At 40.3% G+C, this 16,342-nt stretch overlaps 1 protein-coding gene across 8 annotated transcripts in view; it reads right to left on the bottom strand.

Annotated features, from left to right (window-relative positions):
* Positions 1–16,342, bottom strand: part of LOC126095166 (cleavage and polyadenylation specificity factor subunit 6) — a 193,632-nt gene that overhangs the window by 74,732 nt on the left and 102,558 nt on the right. For all 8 annotated transcript variants that reach the window (XM_049909892.1, XM_049909890.1, XM_049909889.1 and 5 more), the window contains one exon: positions 10,907–11,023. In XM_049909892.1, the coding sequence (XP_049765849.1) occupies positions 10,907–11,023 (117 nt within the window). The remainder of the gene's footprint in view (positions 1–10,906; positions 11,024–16,342) is intronic.

Raw genomic sequence — 16,342 nt, forward strand, 5'->3', positions numbered from 1 at the left:
AGAGAGAGAGAGAGAGAGAGAGATCAATCTATGTGAACTAAGATGGCATGTATGTGTTGTGTTAAACAGTTTGGGGTAACCTGTGGCACTATCTCCAGTGGTCACAAACTGCTTTTACTTTCTTGTTATTCCCTTCAGTGTTTAAAAGAGCCTGTAACTACTGGAAACAGTGTCACAGATTATCCAAAAGGTCTAACACAACACACAGATATTGTATTAAGAAACATAAATCCAACTTGAAGGTTTAAACCTCTCAGAATTTGCTGTAGAAATAAATTTTGACCTGTAAGAGTGAAGCTGTTTTATTTGACACCAACAACAGTCACTGTACAGCCTAACCAAAAATGTTCACATTTAAACCTATGTAGCCATTTGCAATGTTCATAATGCAATCAAATAATTTTAGATACTACATGGAGATAGCAAAAGAAAGAATAGAAGGAGACAGAAAAACTGATACAAAGATGGACAGGGCGATAAATGAAGGAAAGGAAATCTTCATGGGAGTATTCCTCCTGTCCTTTCCAGCCTATTCATTGGGCAGCTGGTGATTTCGCTCCGTGAGGATAGAGTTTGATGGCTTGTTGCACAGGTGGACAAGGGGACTGCGATGCTACCATAACACTGGGCGCTTTCAGAACCCCAGAGCTGAATTTGAGGTCGCCAAGTCTGTGTGGCCATGCCCTTCATGGAGTGAGATTTGACAAGAACAGTACTATAAGGGCCAGGTGGTAGAACGCAGGGTACGTGACTAGCCAATAACTTGCGAGCAACAGTGTAAGGAACTTTTTCCTTTACCACACTCATAAAGATACATGGGACAATCTCAAGAGGATGTGGATGGTCACCCTTTGCAGTTGATACAGCAGGGAGAAGAAGACAGACAGTCGCCCTCACGCGCATCCCTACCACAGGTTACACATTTGGCCGGGTGTCGACAAGGCATTGAAGTGTGGTTGAAACGATGACACTGGTAGCAGTGCTTCAGATTCAGAATGTATGCTTGAACTGTGAGAACCTCATAGCATGCTTTATACTTGGACAGAAGCACCTCTTGATCAAAGGTGAGGAAAAAAGTGCACGTGGGAACTAAGGAGGCATCTACCTTTCCCATCATCCCATGGATGGCAATGACACCCTGATCAGAGAGGTACATTTGGATTTCGGCCTCTGTCAGATCATAGAGCAGCCTTGTGTAAATAGCACAATGGGAAGAAGTCAGAGTTCTATGGGTCTCAACACGAACAGGATAGCCGTGGAGAAGCAAAGCAGCAAGCAGTTGTGCTTGAGAACCAGAAGTTGTCTCCAAAAGCTAAGTCCCATTCTGTAAACGACAACAGGATATCACAGGGCCAGCAACTGCATCAACACCTTTCTGAATAATAAATGGATTTACCATGGTGAAGGACTGACCGTCTTCAGTAGTTGAAACCACGAGGAACTGGAGCGCAGCTGGGAGGATCTTTGAACTGTTGGCCTCATTCCGTTTATATTTTGTAGATTTTGAGTGTGAAGATGATTGGCTCGTTGCAAGAAAATCCCCCACGATTGCCAGTGTCTCCGATGGCGGGCTCCTTCCAACAGGAGCCCCCTTCACAAGGAGGTGCACCTGCCTTATGACTGTTCACACCTCAGGTCACACCTCCGGAACACCTGACAGAGGAACCAACTGGCAATTTGGGAAGATAACAGCTCAGGCAATCACACCTCCCTGGACCAGGCATGTACCAGGGGGTATGTGCAAACCCTACCTGTCGACCCCAGGCTGGGAATTATGCATTACCTAGTCACCTGTTACACGTCAGACACATGGGCTGGCCTTCAGGAGCGCACAGGGAGGAACAAGAAAAAAGAGGAGACTCACACGGCAAAGCAGAGGAAGGATACAATAAGATGAACAAAGAAAGGAAAAAGGAATGAAAAACAGTGGCGAGACTGTTCTTATGTCAGCTACAGTCAGTGCAGGACATTCCCAAAACCACCCCAGACATGTTCCCCATGGGACAGGAAAAAGAATAGCAAGAGGATAAACATGCAGCAAGGAAGGGAAAAGATGCTGCGAAGGTTGGGGCCCCATGGTAGATTTCTGGCCCGTGTGAGCAAAAATCTTAAGTACTAATGACAACATCTTTTGTAATGAACTGTTTTTAGATGGGGAAAGCAAGTCAAATGGTATGTGTGTTTCATTAGGGCCACTGTTGTTATTTTATTTCAATAAAACTACTGTTGTTATTTTATTTCAATAAAACTAAACACATTTCTGACAAAAAAAAACTTGTTTCTTTGGAGTCTGAAGACAGATTTAAAATACCTCCACTGATTTCAGAAATAACCTCAGAAAAAAGTAGGCCTCTTGAAAGAAGTGTATAAGGCAGGGAAGAGGGGAAGAGTTGTGCAAACCAACGCTATAGGTGACCACCAAAAAATGTCAGTTCTACTATGTTTATTATTGTCTGTTCTTAGTCATTGTTTTATGTCTATTATTTTACAGGTATTGTGTGATTTTTCTTTCAAGACATATATGAGTACATATCGTACAAACCACCAACAACCGACAATTTTCTTCTTCTTATTGTCCATACTTTCTAATATATGACCTACTTTCAAAGTGCTAAAATGTACTAGAATAAATGAGTCTGAAAAATGCCACACTGCACAATGTACTTGGGGTGAGACAGTCGCAATTCCTGAAATCCATCACCCGTGACCTCTGGCCTGCCGAGGAGCACCGCAGTTCTGGGTCCTTGGATAAAACACGAAAATCCACCGCATTATGCCACATACAAACAGACCCGGACTGCAGGCAGATCAATGAGACTAGATCCGATGGGCAGGGCCTGCACATTAGTGGGAAATGATGGGCTTCAGATTGGTTGGCCCGATCCCTTAAGAGATACCGTATTTACCCGAATCTAAGCCGCACTCGAACCTAAGCCACATCTGAAAAATGAGACTCGAAAAAAAGGAAAAAAAGATTTCCCGAATCTAAGCCGCACCTGAAATTTGAGACTCGAAATTCAAGGGGAGATAAAAGTTTTAGGCCGCACCTCCAAATCGAAACAAAGTTGGTCCATTGTAATATGAGACACAATTTAGGTCGAATGAATGACGATACAGCTACAGTAGTTTGGTTCGAGTCGTAAGCTTTACCAGGTAGCCATTGCTATGCGTCAGGCGCTCCGTCCGTATTTATACGGGTACCCTTCCTTTTTCACGTGCTTCGTCTGGTTTGAATCGATTGCTTATTTTGTTTGATCTGATAAGTGCCGTTTTCTCTGTTATAGGTGTTTACGTCACTCTAAGCTGAAAATGCATCACTGTAATGTGTCATGCATTGTTTGTCGCATTCTGATAGTGCGTGTTTACGGCCTGTCGCCGTTCGCGGCATGGCTTGCTTTTGTGCGCGCTACCGCCGCTTACAACTAAAAAGAGGCGAACCGTCTCATTAGCGAAGCAATGTCAAGAGACGGCTATTTGTTGTTACTTACACTGCTGCTTTCTTTGAGAATGATCAACAAGAACCAAATAATAGGCTGCGTATGATAGAACATGTTCTGAACGAGAGTTAGGCGCAAATTTTTCTCCGTTTGAAAAATCTTTGCGGCCGCTTCTTTAGTACATCAAATTCTGCACAGAAATTAGAGTCATCTTAGATTTAAAAATCTAGTCAGTTGCCGTGGTTCATTTCTGACTGTATCACTATTAGGCTAAGAATAATACGAATATAAACAGACACGATAAGTGTATTCTTCCGCGTTTGCTGTTGTCTCACTCTAGTTTCGTAGTTTATTAGGCAGACAGGATTTAAATGAGATAGCAACAAACACGGAAGAACACATGGCAAAATGTTTATATTCGTATTATTCTTATGGTGAATGGTGAAGAGAATACTGCTTGTGATTCACATTTCATCAGGTTACTATTAGCAACCATCTCTTCTCACAGGTAGGAAAAAATTCAGAACGTACAGTTGGCCATATTGAAAAACATCCCAAACAGTCTTGCCAGTCGGATTTTCGTAGTACATTGAAATTCTAATACATTCGAAGATGAACAATACGGAATTTGTATTTACTTCGTTGGATAATGTATGAAAATGCAGTGGTCGAAACTCGGGGCGGAGAAAAAAAAGCTCGTCTTCCACCTTTTTTTTTATTTATTTACTGACGCAGAGGTTTTGGTGCCAGTATTTATCTTTGTGCCTACAAAGCATGTCTGTGTATCGCTACATATATTCGACGGCAGAAGTTAGTTGTGGCGGCACCTACCAACATTTTTCAGAACTTCCGCTTGCTTTGCACTCGATTCTAAGCCGCAGGCGATTTTTTGGATTACAAAAACTGGAAAAAAAGTGCGGCTTAGATTCGAGTAAATACGGTAGCCAAAGAAATGGCCTCCGTTTTTGGCCCGTCATGGAAGCCCATTCGTGTGGCCAGCAATTCACTTGTCACAGACACCATCTTGATGAAATGAGGCCGTGTTTATCACTCCATGCAACAGATAACTTGCGCAAATACTCTGATAATATCAGTAGTAATGAGAATAGGTATCAACTCAAAATGAAGATGATCGCTGAGCCACAGACAGGCACGCTGAAAAGAATCACTCCCTCACATCTAAATTTTTGGCCTTAACCTTTGTCACAGTTGGAGATTAGCAAAGACATTATAAGCCCAATTGCCCACATACATGACAACAGTGCTGCTAGTGATTCCATAAAAAGCATTTGCTGACAGTTTCCAACAGCTTTACAATCAATGTCAAAAGCATGTTCTATGTAAAAGTGATTACTTTGAAGGCCAGTAAAGGTACTTTCTTTGTAACTTTTGTTTTCTCTATTTTCTGAAAACATTAACAAATTTATTCAATTGCACCATGTACAACTATTGCCCTGAAGTGCCAACAAAACTGGTATAGGTATCCATTTTCAAATACAGAGATATGTAAACAGGAACAATATGGTGCTATAGTCGGCAACATCTATCTAAGACGACAAGTGTCTGGTGCAGTTGTTAGATTGGTTACTGCTGCTACAATGGCAGGGTATCAAGATTTGAGTGAGTTTAAACAGGGTGCTATAGTCGGCACACTGTGAGCATCAGAAATCTGGTAAAACATCAAATCTCTGACATTGCAGTGGCTGGGAAATGATCCAGCAAGAATGGGACAAATAACTACTAAAGAGAATCATTGAATGTGACAGAAGCACAGCCCTTCCACAAACTGTTGCAGATTTCAGTGCTGGGCCATCAACAAGTATCAGCATGCAAACTATTCAATGAAACCTCATCGATATGGGCTTTCGGAGCCGAAGGGCCCACTTGTGTACCCTTGATGATGGCACTACGGAAAGCTTTACACCTCACCTGGGCCCATCAAGGCCAACACTGGACTGCCGATGACTGCAAACATGTTGCCTGGTCGGACGAGTCTCATTTCAAATTGTAACAAGTGAATGGACATGTTCGAGTATGGAGACAACCTCATCAAGCCATGCGGCCTGTGTGTCAGACTGTTCAAGTTGATGGAGGTTCTGTATGGTGTGGGGCATGTGCAGTTGGGGCGATATGGGACCTCTGATACATCTTGATACAACTCTTACAGGTGACACATACATAAGCATCCTGTCTGATAACCTGAATCCACTTATGTCCATTATGCGTTCCGACGGAATTTGGCAGTTACAGCAGCACAATGCGACACCCCACACATCCAGAATTGCTACACCGTGGCTTCAGGAACACTCTTCTGAGTTTAAACATGTCCACTGGTCGCAGAACTCCCCAGACATAAACATTATTGAGCATATCTGGGATGCTTTGCAACATTCTGTTCAAAAGAGGTCTCCTGCCCCTCATACTCTTAGGGATTTATGAACATCCCTGCAGGATTCATGGTTGACGTTGTCGATGTTCAGTTTGTGGGGCAATCAACTGCACGCTAATCAGCACCTGTACTGAGTCCCAATATTTCACAGTCCAATTTTTTACACAGTTCAATCTAGCCACTGTCACTGATGATGATGATGATGAAGACGACGACGACGACGACGACGACACAAACACCCAGTCCCTGTGCAGAGAAAATCCCCAACCCAGCCGGGATTGAACTGAGGACCCCGTGATCCAGAGGCAGCAATGCTAGTCACTAGACCACGAGCTGCGGACAGGGTTCATGGTGTCAATTCCCTGCTCCAGCACTACTTCAGACATTAGTTGAGTCCATGCCACGTCAGGTTGTGGCACTTCTGAGTGCCTGCAGGGGCCGTACACGATTATCAGGCAAGTGTAACAGTTTCTCTGGCTCTTCAGTGTAATAGTATAATCTTGTAGTATTAACATAAATTTAGTTAAATAAAAATATTGGAATTAAACACATAAAGAAAAAAATCAGGAAAAGAAAAAAAAAACTAAATTTAGAAACAAATACAGCGCAATCAATAATTTGCATATCAGTATTATTTCTATGTCAAACTAGGTTACACAACTGAACTATGTGTACAAATCGCCACATTGCCTGGAATTCATATATTCCTGACAAAGTTTTTCAGTCATGTTTCAATGAAATCTGTATTAATAACCCTTGAAAAATGAAGAATATATATGTCAATCTCATTAGGCCTCATGTGGGCAGTAACAAATTCAAAATTGAAAACGGTGTCAGGTAAGGAGTTTCCATACTTCCAAATATATTCTTAGCACTCAATGAATTTTTTCACTCCCCTCAACTGAGAAAATGAAGAATTCTTGTTGACATAATATAGCTAAATCGCATTCTCTTTCGCTTGTAGTGCAGAAAAACTTTAGAAACAAATGGAAGAACTTTGATGTATGAGTTAAAAAGTAGGCATGAAAATGAATTGCAGTAAGACTAACAACATATAATTAACAAACCAAAAATAGCACAAACTGACAATGATCTTGCAAAATTACACTGGTATGCAAATCTCCAGAACAAAAATTGCTTTTGCATGATATGTCACAGCCTATTAACATAGCTTGATGAAATCTGCACCATATGTAGAATGAATGCTACAGTAGGGTACAGAAGGTAAATGAAAGAAATACCCAATGAGACAAATAAAAATGACATTTATTCAAAGACAATAATTCCACTGAAGTCACTGTGATTCATGATGATTCCCTGGACATTAAAAAAGGCACACCATGGTTCTCTTATAGGGTTGAGATCATAACAGACAGTAACACACATTCTGAAACATGCTCCCATGCTGACCATAAAACTGGTAAGGAGTTCTTGTGGTAGGGCATTCCATTCCTTTACCAGCGTGGGTCACCACTGTTGGATGATCACTGGTGCGTGCTGCAATACATCTCTCAAACACATCCCGCACACATACTAGATGGGCCACCCCATTAGTCAAATATCCTCTCTATGCAAGAGCTCCTCCACCAGTGCTGTTCAATGCTACTGAACAAAATCATCCACAAAATTTAAGTCAGGGACAAAAGCACCCTCTGAAAAGACGAGCATGGGAAATTAGTACAGTGTCACAATGATATTTCTGTTAGCGTACTGTGTGCAAAGATTTGGAGGTCACTGTGATCATGCAACATCATGTCTCCCTACACCAGAACACCTGTACCACCAATACAACCATGTTAAACACCACCTGACATACCTTCATATGGGCAGAAGTGGGAAACGTAACGCATCCAGGAATATTGTCAAACATGATCGTTATAGTGGTCCACGTGTTATGGTGTGGGAAGGCACAATGGGCTTACCAACTTCCAGGTCTTCGAAAACTGCACACTCAGTAACTGTTAAGCGTAAAACTGTACTCATTCTCCATGTGCACCTTTTCAGAGATGCTATTAGACCAAACATCATTTTTATGGATGATATTGCACAACAGTATCGAACAGCACTGTTGGAGGAGCTCTTGTAACAAGAGGATATTTGGAAAATAGACTGGCCTGCCCATTCCTCTGAACTTCCAACTCCATTGAGCATGTGAGGGATGAGTTTGGGAGATGTATTGTAGCACATCCACTTGAACTAATGATCATCCAACATTGGTTCACCACGATGGTGGAGCAATGTAATGCTCTACCACAAGAACTCCTTACTTGTGTTATGGTTAACATGGGAGCATGTTGCAGAGCATGCACTGCCATCCATGTGATAAACATTTTGACTGGATGAACTTTTTCTGAAACAACTCATTTCACTATCTGCATAAGTGTGACATACTATGGGACATTACATGAATCAGTATTTTCATGTGATTAGTTGCTACTCTCAAACGCTATTAAAGAACAATGGCCTGCCTGTTCTAGAGACCAGGTGACCATGAATCATGGCGACTTCAATCTAATTATTGTCTTTGAATAAGTGCCATTTCTGTCCAATCATTGCGTATTTCTTTCGGTGTTCTGCAACAATTCATACTATGTACAGTTCAAGTTTCATCAAGCTATGTTACTTGGCAGTGACACATCATGCAAAACTACTTTTGTTCTGAAGTTTTGCAAACCGGTACAGTTGACGAGTCGATGTATTTAGAGCAGCTAAAGGCAATGACCTTGTGGGGAGCAGAAGAAATAAAACAGTGGGTAAAAATAGCCTGGAGTGCACTCAAGACACTTTAGTCCAATTAAAAGTACTTGACAACTGAAATACGTCACCTGCCACTACAATGTTGCCACATCCATTGCTGACTTCTCATCAGTTATAAGCAACATACGAACCCAGTCTCTCTCTTCACATATGCTGGACTGTGAACATAGACCAATGTTGGGAGTGGCCGCTGCGAGGTGAAACGGAAACGCAAGATGCTGTGTCAACAGTTGGTTTTAAGTGACCCCACGACTGTCACAGAAACCAACTAGTTTGGTAGCCCTGAATTTAAACTTGTGTTCTAATCTAATCACAAACTCCTCATGTGCAAGATATTTGAGACAACAGCAGTGAACAATCTGTGACAGAACAAAAATCACTATCACTTTGTTCACAGTGATTAATTTTAATCTCTATCAGAAGAAAAATTTCAGTTTCAGCGGTAAAAGAAAACTGCAATTTGTTGCTGCCATTCATTAAATGAAATTATCCTCACATAGACTACACGGGCTGTTGTTACCAACTGATGAGCAGACCTCATTGACATTTGGCTCCAAATTACTGGTGGTAAAGCCAGATTCCAACCACAAAAAAAGAATGATAGGAAGAAAAATAAGAGCAAATAGAAAGGTCAACTGGAAAGTGAAACTGAAACAAAAATAAGCATAAGTGTCTTTTGATTATGTTTAGAAATAATAGATCTTCTCTGCACTAAAGATTTGAATGTAAAGCCTCACATCAGTTTTTTATGCTAACCATTGCATTACACCACTATGCTGCATTATGAATCTGGTAACCCCCCAGTCACGATGATGAATTGCAGCCTTCAAAAATTTAGCTTCACGCAATACTGTGTGAAAAATGGTCAGATCCAGTATTCAGGATCCAAACACATCAGGAAAGAAGGCTGGGCGAGGAACTGGAAGCAAACTGACAAAATGTTGAGAAAGTTTGGACATGGCACTGCAGGCTCTGGTTGGAGGAAACCAGCTCCAAGAAGTGAAGTGTAAACTACAAAGCAACTTTAATTTGACTACAAAAGCTTTCTCAATGTCTTCCACAGTGACTGAAAGTTTACAGGTAGTGGGCCATATTATGAATGGGAATTAAACTTGCTATACTTTTATCAAAATAATTAAGTGATAGACCAGGAAGTTATTTACAGGACAGTTACCACAGCACCAACCAATTGGAAAATGTTCTTCGTTGAGTAGTGGTCACCTTCTGCTGCAAATTCAAGTGTTTCTTGCATTACAGTCATACTTTGTGATAAACATTTTGACTGGATGAACTTTTTCTGAAACAACTCATTTCACTATCTGCATAAGTGTGACATACTATGGGACATTACATGAATCAGTATTTTCATGTGATTAGTTGCTACTCTCACAAAAATGACGCAGATCTGCCTGAGAACTACTACTGTACATAAAATACAACTAAAAAATTGATAACACTGATTACTTTAATGAGCAGTGCATGCCCATGGAAGTGGTATCGCACTATTAGCACGGGGCATTCCTAAAAAGTGGTACAGTAGTTGTGATCCTGCAAACCACACTTCATAGTGGACATCAATGGGAGAAACTGCAAATGTGTTTGATACGGAGCCAAAAAGCTGTTGCTGGGACAGCTGTATACTTACAGCAATACTGCATGCACAGTTAACTTTGAACTGACAACACTGACATGCCCCCACTACTCTGTTGTCATTCATTTTTTATTCTAAATCAGGCATAACAAACAAAAACAAAAACAAAAATTAGATCAGGGAACAGATTGGAATCTGTTGACTTAATTATGACTATTAAATTATACGGAGATGGAAAGGCCATGTAGGCAGGCAAATATATGGTAGATGGAACAAGAGGTTCTTTACTGAATTCTAAGAGATAAGAAAAAAAATCAATGCATAGGCAAAACTGATGGGTGTAGCTACACATTGTACTTAATGGAAAAATCTAGGTCTTAATGCAGTAATGGGTATCAAATGTCACATAACAGACCCAGAGGGTGTCACTCTCCCCAGAACATGTATTATTTTGTTTTAATTTGTATAAAATTATAACAGCAAGGGCAATAAATCAACCAAGATGAAATATACAGTATTTTAAAAAATCTTTCAAGTATGAGCCACAATCATTTGATTCTAACGGTGCAGAAGAAAAGTTAACATGACTGTAACAAAGTAACTACTACTATACAGATGACAACACGGTTTAACCAAATAATGTAATTTCAAAGACAACTGTCATATATCTGATATTCAACTGCCAATGAAAAGAGAGTGTGTGCATAGATTTGTGTATGTGTATGTGTGTACCTCCCATCTGACCCGGTGGTGGGCCTCTTGGCGGTGGTCCTTGTCCAGGAGGTGGGCCTTGCATTGGTGGGGGCTGACTATGGGGTGGGAATCCCGGACCTGGGTGGTGGTGAATACCTGTAAGCAAAGGAACATTTGATAATGTTTACACAAGAAAAAAATATAATGCAGGTGTACAGAACATGAGCATGCCAGTTTCTCACAAACTTAGGACCATGTGTGCTGACAAATGAATAAAACATATGAAGACGAAACAATTTTGTGTCCAAAAAGATCCACAGATTAAAAATATTTTTAAATTCTGAAACCTTAAGGCTTTAAAAATAGTGTCACCATCATGACAAAAATGCACTAGAAAGATACTTGGCGAGTCAGGAACCTGTATCGTCATTTCATTGTATCTTTCAGAATGCATAGAACATCACTAAAACAATGAATTCATTTGCAAGATGTTTCCTAGTAGTCATCCCAAAATGTGTCAAAGATCAGGCCGATCCTTATTTGACAATCAAACGAAACATCAATGCAAACATGCTTTTTAATGCATTTATTGCAGCTTGCAGACATAGTCTATGCTGCAAAATTTGCTAACTGCAAGTTTCAGCAGTTTTGAACTGGCACATAATAATAATAATAATAATAATGAGTGATTCCAGTCAAATGCTAGAAACTAATCAAGAAATAATTTATAATACTTTAAATTTTAAATAAGTGCCAGAAATCATAGTTAAACAAAAAAAAATTATGTTTTCCAACATTTGAGTATATTGTGTAACTCAAACATATTTTTCTCAATGTTTTCAAAATATATGTATTAATCAGACATGTAAAGAGGATGGACCAAGGAAGAACAAAGAAAAAATGCCCTAAAAAGAAGTTTAAGGCAACAGGCTGGCCAAGGAAACACACACACTGGAAATAACAGAATGGGAATTCATCATCCTCCATAGTTCCTTCTCCAGAACTATGTAAACAGGCACTTCAAAAATGTATGAGTTTCACCACATTTAACTAAAAGAGTTGCTCAAGTTAAATACTAACATAAATATGACTTCTTACATATTAATAGAGCCTGGGACCAGAATCAGGCCAAGAATCTAAGCATCTGGATGGGTTCGTAGACAATACATGAGTGCTATTTTTGTCAGGCCCCGATATCTAACTGCAGCTAATTCATCAGTAGGATGAAAAGAGAGGTCATTCGATGGGATAACTCAAACGAGTCAGTTCTGATACATGACAGCATGCTTCCTGCACCTCACTGATATGCAAAAATAATATGTCCACAAACACCCATCTCTCTGTTCAACCTACTGCTGTCTGACAATGCACAGTGTCTGTCTTGTGATTGCACAATTTTATAAAATTAAGTAAAGTCTTTTCTTACTGTAATAATCAGACTAAGGATTTTAAGCCTCTCACAATCGTGATGTTTCCTAGTGATCTGTATATGCAGATAATTCTGAAGGCCCACGATGTCTAAGTATAAATCTATGAGCTGCCCATATATATTCTTAAATTGATTTAGCAACATAAGTGCATTTCTGTACTCAATCATTATACACAGATGTTAGTGAGGCAGCATTCTAATAATGGGTGACAGTACCTGAATGTTGCTTCACCAATATCTATGTGAGTAAGGGATTGAGTGCAGAAATGCACTGTTTACTGCTGAAGCACCTTCAGAATGTGTGTAGGCAGCTCAGACATATCCGTACCCAGATGAGGATTTAATTAGGTTACTATGTGAATGTTTCAGAGTTATCAGTACATATTTTACACTTCTAATGGCCACTGTGCTGAAGTTAACCAATTGCCTGCTGGAATGGCATTCCAGCCCGAGTTGCTGGAGTTGACCTTCATGCGCACATGAGGTGTGCTTCCTTATAGGTATGAGGAGTGTGTTTCTCTCCTGCTGATGAAGGCTGTGGCTAAAATCTTTATGTAAGTGCCTTTTTTTATTTATTTCTTTTGGCTTTGGGTTACATGGAGTATACAGCCGACAAATAAGTGTGTCTTAATTGTGCCTGTCTGCAACTTAAATGTGCCTTATTTACTGCAAGTAGCGATCTATCTTTCCCAACATTGTAAAAAAAAAAAATAAATAAATAAAAAAAATCAGCATATTATGGGAGAGAAACAGATTGTGGTGGGGGACTAGAATATTACAGTGGAAAAAGGAATAAGAAGGGAGGCTAGCTGGTAGTACTTTCCACAGAGCACAATTTAACAACATGAAACAATGTACAAATCGCGAGAGAAGGTCTTATGCATGGAAAGGCCTACAGACATCAGAAGATTTCACATAGATTATGCAATGGGGAAAGGTTTAGAACTACAAAACACCACTTTAAACAGACTAGACTTTGATCAAAGTTTATTAATTTTGAAATGTAGATTAAAGCTGAAGAAACAAGATAGAAACGTAACCCTTTCCACTCCTGCGATGAGTGGTGCTCGATACTGCAAATTTTATTTTCCACTCCAATGCCGTGTCTCGTTCGACACCATTTTTCATTCCTCACAAGCTCCGTTTTCGAATCTGACTGTGCTAGGCATCAATACTGTATAATACTGACCTCTAGGGAAACCTGTGTTAACTCTTTGTTGAACTTCAGCAGTTATGTCGAGTGAAACATTGTAGTAATTATTGTGTTCAAGTTATTGGACATGAAATACCTAGTTCTTCACACAGTTCTTTCTGAGGAATGTCTAAGTGAAAATGAGAGTGGCCCTCAATTTGAGGATAACAGTGATTCATTTGTAAACAATTCCGAGTGAAATGATGATGGAAACAGTCCACCCCAAAGAGTTCAAAAAATATCACACAGTGAAAATTTTTTGTTTTGTGACTTGTAAATACATTTGAATGAAAGTGTACTTTTTGTTTTGATGTACATAGCTTGGAACCCTGCTGTGGAGACACTATGCAATTATTACTGTCGCTGATAGCACACGTTGTTGACATACCTACCTTACCTCCGAGGAGATGGACTCACCCGTCCCACGTCACCGGCTTATCCACAATCGAGGGAAAAACAGTCACTTTTGAGCGAGCAATCTAACATAATGGTGTCATTATGTTTTCGAAACAGGACAACGGAGTTGGATCAAGATTGAATGTGCCAGAGTTCTTACAGCATGACAGTGTCATCAAGGTCTTCAAGAGGCGTGCGTGGAATCGGCATTGCCATACAGAACAACAGCACAATGGGTAAAAGCCTTCAATAAAGGTCAGCAAACTGTGCCAGACATGCATCGGGGAGGTCATCCTAGCGTTCCTAAAGTGCATGCTGTTGCTGCGTTATTGGAAAGTGATCGACACCATACAATTCGTGAGCTTTCTCACGAAACCGGATTAGTGCAAGCGATTGTGTTTTGCATCCTGAAGGAATGCCTGTGCATGCGAATTTCATCATGATGGGTTCCGCGTGACTTGACAGAAATGCAGAAATGGATGTGTTACGACGCTGCTCAGGCGCACTCTGAGCGCTATGAACACGAAGGAGAGGCTTTCTTACGTTGTACATTAACACTCAATGAGACATGGGCCAGACCGTACAAGCCAAAACTGAAACACCAATCCAACTAATGGTGTCATTATGGGTCGCCACAAAAGTCGAAAGTGCGTCAGAGCCCCAGTATGGTGAAAGTTATGGTGATTCTTGTGTACGACTGTGATGGTGTTATCCTAATGCATTACGTTCCTCTATGGCAGACTGTCAATGCACTGTATTAGTGTTCACTTTTGGAGCATCACCTGCCACCAGCTTTGCAAAAGAAGCGGCGACACTTTCTGCGCAACCCACCCATAATTTTGCAACACAATGCACGGGCGCATACAGCACACGCTGTGTGCTGCTCTGTTCGGTCAGGGGAATGGGAAGTACTGTACTATCCACCATACTCCCTGGACTTAAGTCCTTGTGACTTCAATTTGATTCCAAAGATGAAGGAAGCACTTTGTGGCATTTGCTTCAGAACTGTTCCAGAGATTCGACAGGCAGTAGACTGCTCCATTCGCACTATCAACAGAACAGGCTCTGCTAACGGTATACTACGCCTTCCACATCGCTAGCAATGGGTTCTACATAATGCTGGTGATTACTTTGAAGGACAGTAACAGGTGTGAACATGTAACTCTTTTGTATCAGTTGTGAATAAATAGTTGCCACTATTTAAGTTCCAACCCTCGTGTATCCTAATTGTTGGTCAGTGGCCTCATTGTTTCCAGACAGATTCAAGTAATTGTCTGTGGTATGGCAATTTAAATAAGAGCACATGGAGTTGATCTGTGTCTGCATTATAGAGTGCAAAGGGTTAAAAAGAAGGGACCTAAATAAACTGAAACATCTAATGACCACTGAGATTACCAAAGGGAGCATAACATAATTAGTAACGAACAGGGTAAAGGAATACGATAGAGAAGGGGGCTCGAAATGGTGAAAGCAAGAGAGGAATGACTGAGCAAAAAGACAAAGCCCAGCAAAAATCCTTTGCTAATAGAGGGCATATTAATTTAACTGATGGAAAGAGAGAACATAAAAGTGCAGCAAATGAAACAAGCAAAAGGAAACATACATCTAAAAAAGGAGACTAGCAGAGCATCAAGTGACAAGGCAAGAAGAATAGTCTGAAGAGAAATACAAAGCAGTAGAAGCAAGCACAACTACACGAGTAATAGACGTCACCCACAGGAAACTCAAAAAAACCTCCAGAGAAAAGAGAATCAGCTGTATGAACATCACAAGCTACTAATAAACTAGTAATGAGCAAAAACAGAAGGTTGAAAGAACACAGTAATGTATAGAATGTCTATATAAAGTAAAGAAACCATATGACAAAATTATGAAAAGAGAAGCAGATGATGTTAAGGAGAGCAATTTGATATTGCAACCACTGCAACATACTGTAAACAAGAAGCAAGATGAGTTAAGGGTTTTTGATAGTGTCGACAACTATCTTTTCAAGAATAACAGGGTCCACTTTTGAAGTATAGAAGAAATGAAATATGTGACATTTTCTTATATAGGTCTACACAGAAGGTAGTCTGCTCACCTATAAATAATCCAAGAAGTCTTTGATGCTCATCCATCAGCATACCAGTGTTTGTGACAGGAAGGCTACAACAACTCAAGAGAGTGAAGCCTGCAACTGCAAATCCTTTGAAAACTGCTAACATTGGCTGATAAAACAAGCATCAACAGTGACCGTTTCTGTTAAGATTTAAAAATGTACTAACTCATGGAATAATATGGGTAGAGAGGTAAAAACTGACACATGCCTGAAAAGGTAAGAGGTTTTATTGAAACCAGAAAAAGAGTGCAAAAACAGGCCAACCAGAGATGCTGGATAGGAAAACGTCAGTGATGCCACTTGAGAATCATGTATATAATGAACTATTGAGAGGGGGAGTCAGATCACCCTAAATACCCA

Source organism: Schistocerca cancellata, chromosome 8 (assembly GCF_023864275.1).
Source record: "Schistocerca cancellata isolate TAMUIC-IGC-003103 chromosome 8, iqSchCanc2.1, whole genome shotgun sequence".
NCBI lineage: Eukaryota > Metazoa > Arthropoda > Insecta > Orthoptera > Acrididae > Schistocerca > Schistocerca cancellata.